This window comes from Chelmon rostratus, chromosome 24 (genome assembly GCF_017976325.1).
Source record: "Chelmon rostratus isolate fCheRos1 chromosome 24, fCheRos1.pri, whole genome shotgun sequence".
Classification (NCBI taxonomy): domain Eukaryota; kingdom Metazoa; phylum Chordata; class Actinopteri; order Chaetodontiformes; family Chaetodontidae; genus Chelmon; species Chelmon rostratus.
The window spans coordinates 797,735-812,376 of NC_055681.1; the positions used below are offsets into that span (position 1 = coordinate 797,735).

Here is a 14,642-nt window from a genome sequence, read left to right on the forward strand (position 1 = left end):
GCAGACAGAGCTCTCGCTGAGGGAGGTAAGACACGCGGCGGGGGACTCTGTGTTTACATCAACAATGACTGGTGTCGTGACGCTGTTGTGATCTGCAAGCACTGCTCACTACTGGTGGAGTTTATGGTCATAAAATGCCGACCCTTTTACCTCCCGAGGGAGTTTACAGCCATACTGCTTGTGGCTGTTTACATCCCTCCGAGCTCCAATGAAAACAACAGGAGCGAGGCATTGAATGAACTGTACCAACACGTCAGTGAGCAGCAGACTGCCCACCCAGATGCCTTCCTCATCCTGGCTGGGGATTTCAACCATGCAGACCCAAAGAGGATGTTTCCGAAGCTATACAAACACATAGACTTTCCAACACGTGGACATAACACACTGGACCAGGTTTACACCACCCAGAGAGGAGCTTACAAGGCCCTTCCCCTCCCCCACCTCGGCGCCTCTGACCACATCACTGTCATGCTAATGCCAGCATACAGACCACTGGTTAAAGTCGCCAAACCAGTTCTGAAAGAGGTGCGAGTGTGGCCCGAAGGGTCTTTGGAGGAACTTCAGGACTGTTTTAACACCACAAACTGGGACGTGTTTAAACAGGGTGCCACCTACAACAACATCACCGACCTCCAGGAGTACACAGACGTCAAAAGCCGTGGCGACGTCAAAAGCCACGGCTGACAGGCTGACAGGAGAGGTCCACAGGCTGCTGAAGGCCCGTAACACGGCCTTCAGAGAAGGAGACGACGGGGGCCTGAGGACAGCCAGAGCCAACCTGTCACGCGGCATCAGAGAGGCCAAGAAGGTGTACTCCAGGAGGATAGCTCATCGCTTCAGCGACAGCAGGGATACGCAGAGCCTGTGGCGAGGGATACAGACCATCACGGACTACAAACCCCCGCCGCAGACCTGTGACAGCTCCACCCCCCTGCTAAATGAGCTGAATGACTTCTTTGCTCGCTTCGAAGCACACAACAGCACACCTGCACAAAAATCCCCATCCTGTCCCGGCGAACAGGTGCTGTCACTGTCCCCTGACAGTGTAAGGAGGACACTCAGCAGGATCAACGCTCGCAAAGCTTCTGGTCCTGACAACATTCCTGGTCGCGTGCTGAGGGACTGTGCCGGAGAGCTCACGGATGTCTTCACAGACATCTTCAACATCTCGCTGAGCCAAGCTGTTGTCCCCACATGCTTCAAAACCACCACCATCATCCCTGTCCCGAAGAAGTCGTCGCCCTCCTGTTTCAATGACTACCGTCCGGTAGCACTCACCCCCATCCTCATGAAGTGCTTCGAACGGCTAGTGTTGAAACACATCAAGACTGTCCTCCCACCCTCCCTGGACCCCTTACAGTTTGCTTATCGGCCCAACCGCTCGACCGATGACCGCACGATCCACTGCCCTCCACTCAGCCCTCACACACCTGGACAAAAAAGACTCTTACGTCAGAATGCTGTTCATAGACTTCAGCTCAGCATTCAACACAATCATCCCACAACAGCTCATCGCAAAACTGGACCAGCTGGGATTAAACACCTCTCTGTGCAACTGGCTGCTGGACTTCCTGACTGGGAGACCTCAGGCAGTTCGGGTCGGCAGGAACACATCCAGCACCACCACACTGAACACGGGGGCCCCCCAAGGATGTGTGATGAGCCCCCTCCTCTTCACCCTGCTGACCCACGACTGCACACCGTCCCACAGCTCCAACCTCCTCGTCAAGTTCGCCGATGACACGACTGTGGTGGGTCTCATCAGCAACGACGACGAGGCGGACTACAGGAACGAGGTGAGCCGCCTGGCCTCGTGGTGTGAACACAACAATCTCTCTCTGAATGTGGAGAAGACGAAAGAGATTGTTGTGGACTTCAGGAGAAGACGCCCCCAGTATGCCCCCCTTACCATCAATGGTGCTACAGTGGAGAGGGTAAGCAGCACCAAATTCCTGGGTGTGCACGTCACTGAGGACTTCTCCTGGACCACCAACACCACATCGCTGGCCAAGAAAGCGAACCAGCGCCTCTACGTCCTCCGCAAACTGAGGAAAGCTAGAGCCCCGGCCCCCATCATGCACACCTTCTACAGAGGCACCATCGAGAGCGTCCTGACCAGCAGCATCACCGTGTGGTACGGCGCCTGCTCCACGTCCTGCAGGAAGAACCTCCAGCGCATCGTGAGAGCAGCTGAGAAGATCGTCGGTGCTTCTCTCCCCTCCCTCCACGACCTCTACACCTCCCGCCTCACTCGCAAAGCCCTCTGCATTGCGAGTGACCCCACCCACCCGTCACACAGCCTCTTCAGCCTGCTGCCATCAGGGAGGAGACTGCAGAGTCTGCGGGCCAAGACCAGCAGACTGCGGGACAGCTTCGTCCACCAGGCTGTCAGGATGCTGAACTCTCTCCCTGCCCTCCCCCTCCTCCACACAAACACTCAACCTGGACTATAACTTCCCCCCCAAAACACACACACACAGACACAGACACACACACACTCCCTGGCTGGACACTGAAATACCCCCCCACCACCACCACTACCACACACACACACACACCCTGGACTCTAAATGCCCCCCACCACACACACACACTCTGGACTCTGATATGCCCCCACCACACACACTCACACACACACACACACACACACACACACACGTATACACCCTGGACTCTACAAACTCTCACTGATTTGAACCCCTCCCCTCAGGAAAACAACACACTGTCACTTTATTCACCACCAGTTGTTAAGCTAATTCTTTTTGCACTACCGTTTACATTTGCACTATTACATTCTCAATGTTTCACTGTTTAGTTTGTACAATTTTTACTTAGTTTGTACAGTTTTTATTTAGATTGTACAGTTTTTCTTATTTATCTCTTTTCTAATATATGTCCTGTCACAAAGGGTTGAAGAGTAACGCAATTTCGATTCTCTGTTTGTCCTGTACATACTGCAGAATTGACAATAAAGCTGACTTTGACTTTGACTTTGACTTTGAAGTGTTGGACAGCAAAACAGAAAGTAACAGACCAGGAAGCTTTGGTCTTCGTCCACGAGGCTGCACCGTTGGATTAATGAAACCTTTGACCTGCTGTTACACAGAAAACTACTTCCATACATTCCTGTGTGGATGCAGAGAACACTTCGCCGTCCAGGTGAGTGGAGGGAAGAAGTGAACAGTGTTTTATCCGTTTATTTTCAGTTATCATCGTCAGAGACCTTTTCAAGGAAACACCTGCGGATGATTATTATGTTCAGAAATATTGCATAACTTGATCCACTGTATTTACAATGTATGACTGTTTGTATGAAGTAACATCCCAGCACTTCCAAAGTGGTCTCTCACGTTGAACTAAACTGTTGGTGACCCACATACACTGTGTGTTTTGTGGACGTAAAGCGCGCGCATGAAGTATTTTGGTCGACGGTGCTTCATTTTGGTACTTCCTGTGCAAAGGGCGCACATGTTTTATTTTGAAAGGAACTCAGGCGGATGTGACTGACTGATCTGACGGTAACGGAAAAGTAACGGAGAAGCTAACGGACGAATGTCACGGTGTTCGTGTTAAATGAAGACGGTGCGGGAGAGGTTAATGGCGTCTTTTTTCTTCTGTAGAAGAGAAAACAAGGTGCGTTAAAGAAACTGATATCTGGACGCATTTTAAGCTCATTTTAAAGCGATACGTTAGCTAACTTTGTGTTGCTGTTAGCAAAGTAGCTATGATGAACGCAACGTTGGCGCAAAAAGTTAAGGTTTTTCTCTTACATCGTATTTACTTTTTGTTCCTCAATCAATAGTTCAATAGTTGACTTTGGTTCTGAAGTGGAAAGTACACAATGAAGTTAGAAGTTCTTAAATAAGTAAATACAGATATTTATTTTCCCCTCAAAATAATGCACAAGGGGTGAAGGTACTTTTTCAGCCTTCAGCAGTGCCAGTAACTGCATATGCCCCCCCCCCAGCTAACCTTGATGTGAGACTCTTGGAGCTCTCAGCTCTCCAATATTGATTTGATAATATATGTGATCAGGAAAATCAGGTACAGGCAGCCCAGACAGCTGATGAGTCCATCACCAGTAGAGACTTTGAGGCCTCTGAGTCAGTGTGATGTACAGGCTCTTTAATCTTATAGTTAGATAAAAAATAATGAAACTTAACACATTTCATTCAAAAAAGACATATATGTATATGTCCTTTTCCACTTTATCTCGGAGGACACGACATCCATGATCTCCAAAAACAGTTTGATATGTGGACTTGTCAAATCTGGCTTTTGCTTTGCATACTAACAGTGGTTGTCTGAAGTATTCCTTCGCTCCTGCCGTGGTGTGTATAGTCAGTTTTAAAGCAGCACTGTCTGAGGGATTGAAGGTCACAGCCATTCAGTGTCAGTTTTTGGCCTTGTTCCTTACGTGCAGAGATTTTTCTGGTTTCTCTGCGTCTTTTAATGTTAATATGGGGTGTGTTGAGAGGGGTCTGCCTATAGAGAGCCAAACAAACCACTCTGGAAAGCAAGTAACGTGCACAAAGTGTTTAATCTGTATAGAGAGGAGACACAGCCACAGAACCACACGGCAGTAAGCAGTTCAGAGTTGTGCTCCCTGATCAGATGTTTTCACCCCATTCTTACAGTCTGACATGCCTTTGGTCTCAGCAGAACTGGTTTAACAGATGGCAACAGAAAAACAGTTGTCTGCAATAAAACTTGATGATGTCCTGTTCTCAGGACTTTACAGTTAGGTGTGATAACATCAGGTCATTTACTTTGGCACCCTGGGAGTTAATTGCAGTAGGTTAAAACAAAAAAATCCACCAGGACATCCTCTTGTCAATACAACAATAAAACAGCTAAGACTACAGATCAACTATATAAAAAAACAAAATAGAAAAGTATAGAAACATGTAAAAATTCCATCACAGTTGGAAGATGGTGAATTCCTAAATCCCTTACAGATGTGTGTTGAGAAGAATTGTTGTTAAACTGTTGGACTACTTGCCAGTGCAGTTTTTTACAAAGTGGTGATCCATCCAGTACATTGACTCAAGTTTGCATTGCATTTGTTTGGATACATGAAGTGGCTAAATTTAGACGTGATATTCTTTGTGATGTGAAGTGTCCTTGAGTGTCCTGAAAGGCGCTTTTAACAAATAAAATGTATTATTATTATTTTTATTATTATTATAGAAGTGACCAGTGGTGGAATATAACTCAATAGATTTCAGTTTACAGCACATTTTTAGGTACTTGTTCAACACTCATTCTAAAACAGTAGAGACGTTGTGTGTAACAAGAAAAAAAATCGATTCAGTCATTTCCAATCAAACTGTGCAGTTTCCTGAAGTGTTCCTGAGTCCAGGTGTTAATCTCTTTATCCAATCACGTGCTGACAAAGTGTTGACCCTCGCTCCATCCTCGCTGTGAACCACTGAGCCTTTCAATCATGATACTCTCACCTGTTACCAATCAACCTGTTCACCTGTGGAATGATCCAAACAGGTGTTTTTGGAGCGTTCCACATCTTTCCCAGTCTTTAGTTGCTCCTGTCACAACGTGTTTGAAACGTGTTGCTGCGTCAGATTCAGAATGAGAGTATATTTGCAATTTATAGTCAATAGATTGTGATTATCAGCACATTATCCCATTCTGCTTTATTCTATATTAGAGATAGTCATCTTTACACAGCCAAACAGGAAACATGAAGTTGACATTTTGTTTTAAAATACAGAGTCAACGGTGTCAAACATTAATATTAGTACTGGAATGAATCCCCTTTTTATTCATCTCAGTGGACACGACTGCTTCAATAAAAATCACATTTGTGTATTTGCAGTTTTGTTCCAAACCCTCAAATGATCAACTGTCTAATGCTGACACTGAAATCTGTTATTTACAGTTTACTGCTTCAAATCTTGTTTTCCAGATCATTGGAGTTGTCCTGACATTAGTGAGGACACATGGCTTGTACAACACAGTCTGCTTTAAATTACGTCATCACAGCCAGACGCCATCTTGTCAGAGAATTGAAGAATCTGTCAGTGATTGTGGAGAACTTGTATCAGCGAGGAGTTTTCAGTGATGAAGAGGTCAGTAAAATAAAGGCAGAGGGAGATGACTACGATAAAAGCAGAAAAATACTGGACTCAGTCACAAAAAAAGGGGAAGATGCCTGCTATGAGTTCCTCAGGATTATTGACATCACGAGAAAGAGGGCCCTGGACAGGCCACCCCTTCTCCCTGAGAAGAGGAGCGTAGCTTCTAATGAGGCCAACAGGTTTGACCTGCACCACTGGATCAGCTGCTTTTCTTTCAAGGAAGACGCACAAATGGACTTAAACTACTTCCTAGGTATTTGAAGCAGAATTATTATTGATAGTGTGTCACATTTTTGATATGCAAATGTTTATTATTTTGTGTCAGATCACAGCAGTTAATTCATGGTGTATTCATTGACCCTGTTTTTGTTTTAGGCCCGAGGCCATGCCACAGATATCAGGCGAAGCTGAAGTCAAAAGCACAAAAAATGTCAGATACCTTTTGGAATGAAAGCAAACGTGTGTTTGAAGAAAACAGAAAACCTGATGTGTCATACGCTTCACTGGTATTAGACACACAAGGAAGTATTTCTCCCTCAAAAATAAAAACATTTAAGAGCAAGAAAAGCAAGATGAGTCGCTCGAAAAAGATGAAGACGTACGTCCCTGAGGACAGACCAGAAATGTCCCCCAGTGATCTGCTGAAAACCGACAGAGACATGCTCTTGGTTGGTGAGCCTGGAATCGGAAAGACAGCACTCATTCATGAAGTGTTGAGACTCTGGGCAGAAACACACAACAATGAGCTAGATTACATGTTTTACTTTGACGTGAGAGAAAAATCACACATCACCACGGTCAGGAGCTGGGAGGATCTCCTTTTCAGTGAGTTCAGTGAACCAGATGATGGCAAAGAAGAGGTCTTACGGGATATAAAGGACTACTCTGACAATGTTACAATCATTTTTGATGGCATCACAGATCTCTCTTCTTCAGTGGTGCAGAAACTTGTAAAGGAGTCGTTACCTAATGCCAAGGTCATCTTGACTTGCAGACCAGATGATGAAGATGAAGACTTCTTCTCTGGGGACTTTCTCAGAGTGGAGGTGAAAGGCTTTAGTGGGCAGACCATAAAAACATACTTCTCTGTGATGCTTGGTGAAGAACGCGAAAAGGTTTTGAGCAACTTGGAGTTATTAACTCTTTGCCACGTCCCGATGTATGCACTGATGGTGGCGGCCTGCTTTTCATCTGAGGCCACAGAAGGCTCTCCACAGCCGCGCAGTATAACAGAAATATACATCAATATTGTTCGTGAATGCCTTCGGAACAGCAACAAAATCAAAATCAGACATCTGAATTCCTTCATCAGCAACAAGAGACAGGAAATTCTGTCTTTGGCTGAGGCTGCTTTCCATGCAACTGAAAGAAAAACTGTGAACTTGACAGGACTGGCCTCTGAAGACAGCTGTGTCCTTTGCTTCCTGAAACCACTTCTTATCAAAGCCGCCCCCACTGAGGCCATCACCATGTATGCATTTCTCCATTACACCATGCAGGAGTTCTTTGCAGCACTGTGGCTTTTGAAGAATCCAGATCGAATCAAGAACGTTCTTCAGCAGGAGATGAAACACATGAAACATCTGATCCCTTTCATGTGTCGATTGTTGACTGATAAAACCCCGAGTTTAATGAAGTGTCTGATTCCAGCTCAGGAGCTCGAGGGCACATCCAAGTGGTTCCTCGAGGAAATGATAAACACGTTTTTCTGTTGGTCGAAGAGAGATCAGGCCGATGCTGAGGACAGCGGCCTTGATGTGGACATCCTCTTCTTATGCCAGTGCTTGTATGAGTCCCAGCGTCCTGAAGCATGCGTCTACTTTCTGAACAAACTGAACCACAGTGTTGATCTCAGTGGACAGAGTCTCGAGTCTTACCCTTGCTGTGCTGTGGCCTACGTGATCGCTCAGTCCAAGGGGAGAATATTGCTGAACCTTGCGGACGTCACAGTATCAGAGCAAGGAATGAGACAACTATTTGGATGCCTTCAAAACGTTGAATGGTATGTGTGAGCATGTGTCAAATCACTGCAAAGGTTTCAACATATCTAATGAAATACAAGCGAATTGTTCCGTCACATGTGGAACCACTTAATTTATCAATGAATCCAAGAGGAAGTGAGAGAAATTTCTGATTCATTCTGAGAAAATAAAGAACTGAAGCTTCTTTACTGTTGTTTTTATAATGAAGAAATGGTCTCTGATTATCCTTCAAATTATAGGCGTGACCCTCTGCCACAACAACTGTGGGAGATTTTCCTTCTCAGTGAAGGACAGATGGACTACGCCAGTTTACTCGGCCTTGATGGAAATCAGCTGCACCTTCCAGTTGATGGTAAACGACGACTGTTTGAAAGAGCAGGAAAGGTCATACAGAAGATCACAACGCAGGTTAATGTCTTCCTCCACCTGAAAGAGTGTACTCATGTCAGCCAAAGTCTGTGCGCGTTCCTCTCTGAGGCTTTGCCGCACATCAGCAGACTCAGGTATGTAGTTTTTTTTTGTGTGTGATGGTGATTCCACATTCACGTTTAACCTTTTGTACAACTGTTGATGCAGAAATTAAAATCCCCCTTTTTGTAACGATTCAGAGTGCTGAGGCACATGAAGGACACAGTACGCAGATCAAGTTCTCACCAGAATTTATTTACAATAAAGTGTATTTGCAAAGCCCGCAAGTGCTATATAATATATACAGTGAAGTGAAACCTACTAACCAAATTACTCCAAGCAAAATCCAAATTCAAAGTTCTATAGCGACGTTACTGGACAGGAGGTAAAACTAGCAGGAAACAAGACTCGCGAACAAATACTAAACGCTGACAAGGACACCAAGAGGTTAGGAAGACTAATTGCAGACAAGACTGATAACAAACTACGGGACCAGAACTCAGTATCAAATTGAGCTAGGAATGAACTAAGGCTACAAAAAAAAAATTACACCAACGAGAGATAAGGGCTTACTGACGGAGACTGTGGGGGGAAAGGCTTGGACGGTGCAGCTGGAGGTGACACAGATGTCTTGATTACTGCAATTTCCCAGCTTGGGATAAATAAAGTATATCTATCTATCTATCTATCTATCTATCTATCTATCTATCTATCTATCTATGTCAGCAGAGGTGATCCAAACTGAGGCAGAGCAAAAACACAAATGAATTACAGTTTACAGTCCAGCGTCGTGTCGTGGTCTGAACCTGGTATTTATGGCAGCAGGAAAACAATGGAGCAGAGGTAGATCACACCCTGCCGCAGGACAGTTGAGTTGGTTATCAGCAGACTGCACCTGTCTGCACCTCACACACCAGCCTGCACACGCCCACCTGAGGAAAGAGCGTGAGGGAAACGGAGAGGAATTGCCACTAGGAGAGGGCAGAGGCGAAGGGCATGACCCTTTTAGGGCTCTTCTTCCACAGTCAGATCAGGCACAATTCGACAGCTCCACTGATATATTTTCTTCATGGCCCGTTATCAGCAATCTTGGACACCGTTAACCGATACTTGGATCTGATTTACATTGACACTGGAAATAAAAAAGTGGCAAAATTTACAATAACCAGTGGTGGAATATAACTCAGCACATTTTTAGGTACTTGTTCAACCCTGATTCGACAACAGTTGGAACATGTGAAACGTTTTAAAAAAAGGTAATTCAGTCTTTCCAGTCAAACTGTGTTTCCTGACAGCAGTTTCCTGAAGTGTTCCTGAGTCCAGGTATTAATCTCCTTCATCCAATCATGTATTGACAAAGTGGTGAACCTTGCTCCATCCTCGCTGTGAACGACCTTTCAAGGATGATTCATATCCAATCATGATACGATCACCTTTAACCAATCAACCTGTTTACCTGTGGAATGTTCCAAACAGGATCATTTTGGATCATTCCACAACTTTCCCAGTCTTTTGTTGCTCCTGTCCCAACTTGTTTGAAACGTGTTGCAGCGTCAAATTCAGAATAAGCAGATATCTCCATCCATCCATCCATCCATCGTCTTCCACTTATCTGGGGCCGGGTCGCGAGGGCAGCAGTCTAAGCAGGGATGCCCAGACCCTCTCCCCAGACACTTCCTCCAGCTCTTCCGGGGGGACCCCGAGGCGTTCCCTGGCCAGCAAGCGACATCGTCCCTCCAGCGTGTCCTGGGTCTTCCCGGGGGGGCATGCCCGGAATACACTCCCAGGAAGGCTTCCAGGAGGCATCCGGTAAAGATGCCCGAGCCACCTCAGCTGGTTCCTCTCGACGTGGAGGAGCAGCAGCTCTACTCTGAGCTCCTCCCGAGTGACAGAGCTCCTCACCCTATCTCGAAGGGAGCGCCCCGCCACCCTGTGGAGGAAACTCATTTCAGCCGCTTTTATCCGAGATCTTGTTTTTTCGGTCATGACCCAAAGTTCATGACCATAGGTGAGGGTAGGAGCATAGATTGACTGGTAAATCAAGAGCTTTGCCTTTCAGCTCAGCTCCTTCTTCACCACAACAGACCGGTACAACAACCGCATTACTGCTGGTGCTGCTGCACGATCCACCTGTCAATCTCACGCTCCATCCTTCCCTCACTCATGAACAAGACCCCAAGATACTTGAACTCCTCCACTTGAGGCAGGAGATTTTCCTCCAACCCAGAGAGGGCAAGCCACCTTTTTCTGGCCAAGAACCATGGACTCGGACGTGGAGGTGCTGATTCTCATCCCAGCCGCTTCGCACTCGGCTGCAAACCGCCCCAACACATGCTGGAGGTCCTGGTTCGAAGAAGCCAACAGGACAACATCATCCGCAAAAAAAAAATCCGCCCGACGATATCCACAGTCAAAGTCAACAGCTCCCCACCTCCACTGTAAACACTATTGGCAGGGTACTGCTTCCCCCTTCTGAGGTGCTGGATGGTTTGCCAAAATCTCTTTGAGGCCGACCGGTAATCCTCCTCCATGGCCTCCCCGAACTTTTCCCATACCTGAGTTTTTGCCTCCACAACTGCGCTTGGCCTGCCGGTACGCGTCAGCTGCCTCAGGAGTCCCACGAACCAACCAAGCTCGATAGGACTCTTTCTTCAGCTTGACAGCATCCCTTACTGCCAGTGTTCGGGGATTGCCGCCACGACAGGCACCAAAGACCTTACAGTCACAGCTCCGAACAGCTGCGTTAACAATGGAGGTGGAGAACACGGCCCATTTGGACTCAATGTCTCCAACCTCCCTCAGGATCTGATCAAAGCTCTCCCAGAGGTGTGAGTTGAAAAGCCCTCTGGCAGAGGGTGTCACCAGATGTTCACAACAGACCCTCACTACCCGTTTGGGTCTGCCATGTCTGTCCAGCTTTCTCCTCCGCCAGCGGATCCAACTCACCACCGGGTGGTGATCAGTTTGACAGGTCAGCCCCTCTCTTCACCCAAGTGTCCAAGACATTTGACACAACCACAAAGTCGATCATTGACCTCCGGCCTAGGAGGTCCTAGTGCCACCTGCACTGATGGACACCCTTATGCTTGAACATGGCGTTTGTTATGGACAAACTGTGAGTAGCATAAGTCCAATAACAGACAACCACTCGGGTTCCGATCGGGAAGGCCGTTCCTCCCAATCACGCCCGTCCACGTAGCACTGTCACGTTGAAGTCCTTCCGTAGAACGATGGAGTCCCCAGTCGGAGCACTTTCCAGCACCCCTCCACCCAAAATCCCATTGCAACGCCCCTTCTGATCCCTCCTGCGGGTGATGGGCCTACTGGAGGGTGGGCCCACGTCGCTCTTTGGGGCTGTGCTCGCCTGTGAGCCCCAACCCCAGGCCTGGCTCCAGGGTGGGGCCACGGTAACGCCAGTCCAGGCGACGTTGTCTTCCTCGTTTGTATTTCTGTCGTCAGGGCATATTTACAAAAATCAATGAAGCTGATGAGCTCAAGCATTAAAAACACTGATTTTGTGCTGTTCAAGTCGTTCATGTCAGAAAGGATCAGCAGGTGATCACATTCTGTTTTATTGATGTTTTACACAATTTTTTTTTTTTTTTACACAATGTTTTTACACGTCACAACTTTTTTGGAATCAGGGTTGCACTTGAATATTTCCACACAAACCTTACATACACCTACACCTACACGCATAGTGACTTGAATTTCAGGTGGATTGATTTGACTGTGTTGTGTTCTCAGCAGGTATTTGTAGGCTTTCAGCAGATAAAGTCCGCATCAGTAATGCATGGCTGTTTTTCTGCTGCTGATATCAAATCCTAACAACATGTTCAATGCTCGTTCCAGGTTCTCTCCCCGGTCTGGAGTCTCTGGTCACATCACGTTCTTGGTGAATCTGTTCTGTGCAGCAGCAGAGAGAGAACAGCAGAGAGGAGAGAAGATGCTGGAGCTGTTATCATCAGTGTGCAGCTATGAAACAATCCCCCTTCATCACCTGTATCCTCATCAGACACTTCATTGTGATTTCCTGCTGGATCTGTTCTCCCGCGTGAAGGACTGTGAGACTGAAACAGGCTTGAGTCTCCTTCCATCATTACAGCCAGTTTTCCAGGCAGCTCCTGCAGGCTGGGTCATAGACCTCTCACGGAGAAAGACCTCCACCCTCCTGGAAGTGCTGAAACTCCAATCAGAGAAGAAACAGGTGGAGCTGACAGGCTGCTCAGATGAAGAGAGTGAAGTGAGCAGTTTTCTGGACTGTCTGCCTCATATCTCACAGCTCAGGTAGATGAACTGTACTTGACTTGACTTCAGTGTACATTTGTGGATTTGTGTTCTTGTATCTACAGCAGCTCACTGCTCGTTTGAAGGTGAAGGCAGTGCTTCTCAATTATTGTCTGGTACGCCCCCCGAGGAAGAAGACAACATTTTGCCCCCCCCCCCACTCTCCACCGCGACTATAAATATTATCATTTGTCTGTAAAATTGTTATTCGTCCATCTCTGCGTAACATTGTATCCTTATGAACATGAAAGAAAACAACAAAGGAAGAAATATAGATCAACTTATAACAAAGAATAACTTTATTAACATTGTCTTTTAGTCTGTGACAGAAAAGATTTAAAGTGCATCAATTTGCTTGAAATGAAAAGAAACTGAATCGTTGTTTAAACTACAAACATTTTTTGACCGACTGCCATTTGATCCTGAAAACTAAAATGAAATAAACTCAACAAATAATAATAAATTCAGATTGATCATCAACATACACTCAGGAGCAGAATATATAAAATACTTTAACCTGCAAAACTAAAAAGAATAAAAGAGTTTGTGCTGATTTTTTTGTCACAATGAGGAAGTCGGGATTCATGGCTACAGTGAGAAGGTTTTGCAGTGCACAGCTTTTTGAAGCCATGGTCTGTGCACCATCACTGCAAACACCGATGCAGTTGTCCCACTTCAGCCCATTCTCAGTCAGGAAGCAGTCCAGCATTTAGAATAGCTCTTCGGCTGTGGCTCTGTCTCTGACATATTGACAGGAAAGTAGATCCTCACACAGGGAGGTCGTCATGTCAAAATGTACATCAGCAGTAAACAGTCTGTTGCTGTCAGTTGCTTCATGGAGTTGTGAGGCAAAACGTTTGTGCTTGACTTGATCTCCCAGCTGTTCTTTTATTTTTGCAGCACTTGTGTCATCCAGCCTGACAGAGGCCATGTCTAATGCTGCAGGCAGCATCAGCTCCTCTGCTATGGTGTGGGGTTTTTACACTGAGTAACTTGGTACGCCACCTTGTATGATGCTAACAGTGCTCGCTGGTTTGCTGAAGCAGCATTCACAAAGCGGGATGATTGCTGGCAATATTAAAAAACTCAAGAGGTTTATCAGCGTGATTCCGGTGTCCTGAAGTGACGCCTTCATTTATTTGGCTTCATGCTGTCTGCTGCCAACATTTTTAGACACAGTCAACACACCGGTCTTTCCTCGTCTTCCACCGTTGTCACAGTGAAGCCGAGCGCTACAGACGCTTTGTCATATTTCCTCGTCTTAGCTTTCTGGTGACTTTCTTTTGTCTCGCGCTCTTCGTCTCTCTCCACCTTTCTTTTCATCCCTGTTCAATATTTTTCTGCGGTGTCTCTTGAGGGTTTGTTCACTGTACTTTATATCTGCCGCTCTGTGCTGTGTGTGCACATGTCCGTGCAAACCGTGCACAATAGAGCTAATACCATAGACATACATACGTAGCCGCTGCATGGAGCGCTGAATCATACGTCGGCGTCGCCGCCATATTGGATGAGGCAAAAGCGGACGGTCGGAGAAGATGCCTCATTCCTGTGCTGCATGGAATTGTACCAACTGGTCTACGGTCCAAACTAGATCTCCTGGAATTACCTTTCACGGGTCCCCCCCATACAGATAGATATACAGCGCCGCCTGTTGGTATTGGCACCCCTTAATTTTATTCACAATCTTTGTCATTTCTCCATCAATAAATGGAAATGGACACAATTTGCAATACTAAGATCTTTTAATTGAAGGTCCAAAGCAACTGAAAAGTTGTTTTCCCTCAAAATTGGCATAGGAATTTCAAAGACAACAAAAAAACAGAAATACAGCAGGTGCATGAGTATTGGCAGACCTCCTTAGTATTTG

The 14,642-nt window shown here is 46.3% G+C and overlaps 1 protein-coding gene across 1 annotated transcript in view; it reads left to right on the forward strand.

Moving 5' to 3' along the window:
• Positions 1–3,034: 3,034 nt before the first annotated feature.
• The window catches only part of LOC121627660, a 29,711-nt gene continuing 18,103 nt past the window's right edge, over positions 3,035–14,642 (forward strand). The window contains exons 1-5 of the mRNA XM_041966686.1: positions 3,035–3,159; positions 5,927–6,351; positions 6,474–8,100; positions 8,320–8,583; positions 12,341–12,775. Of these exons, the coding sequence (XP_041822620.1) occupies positions 5,961–6,351; positions 6,474–8,100; positions 8,320–8,583; positions 12,341–12,775 (2,717 nt within the window). The 5' untranslated portion in view covers positions 3,035–3,159; positions 5,927–5,960. The remainder of the gene's footprint in view (positions 3,160–5,926; positions 6,352–6,473; positions 8,101–8,319; positions 8,584–12,340; positions 12,776–14,642) is intronic.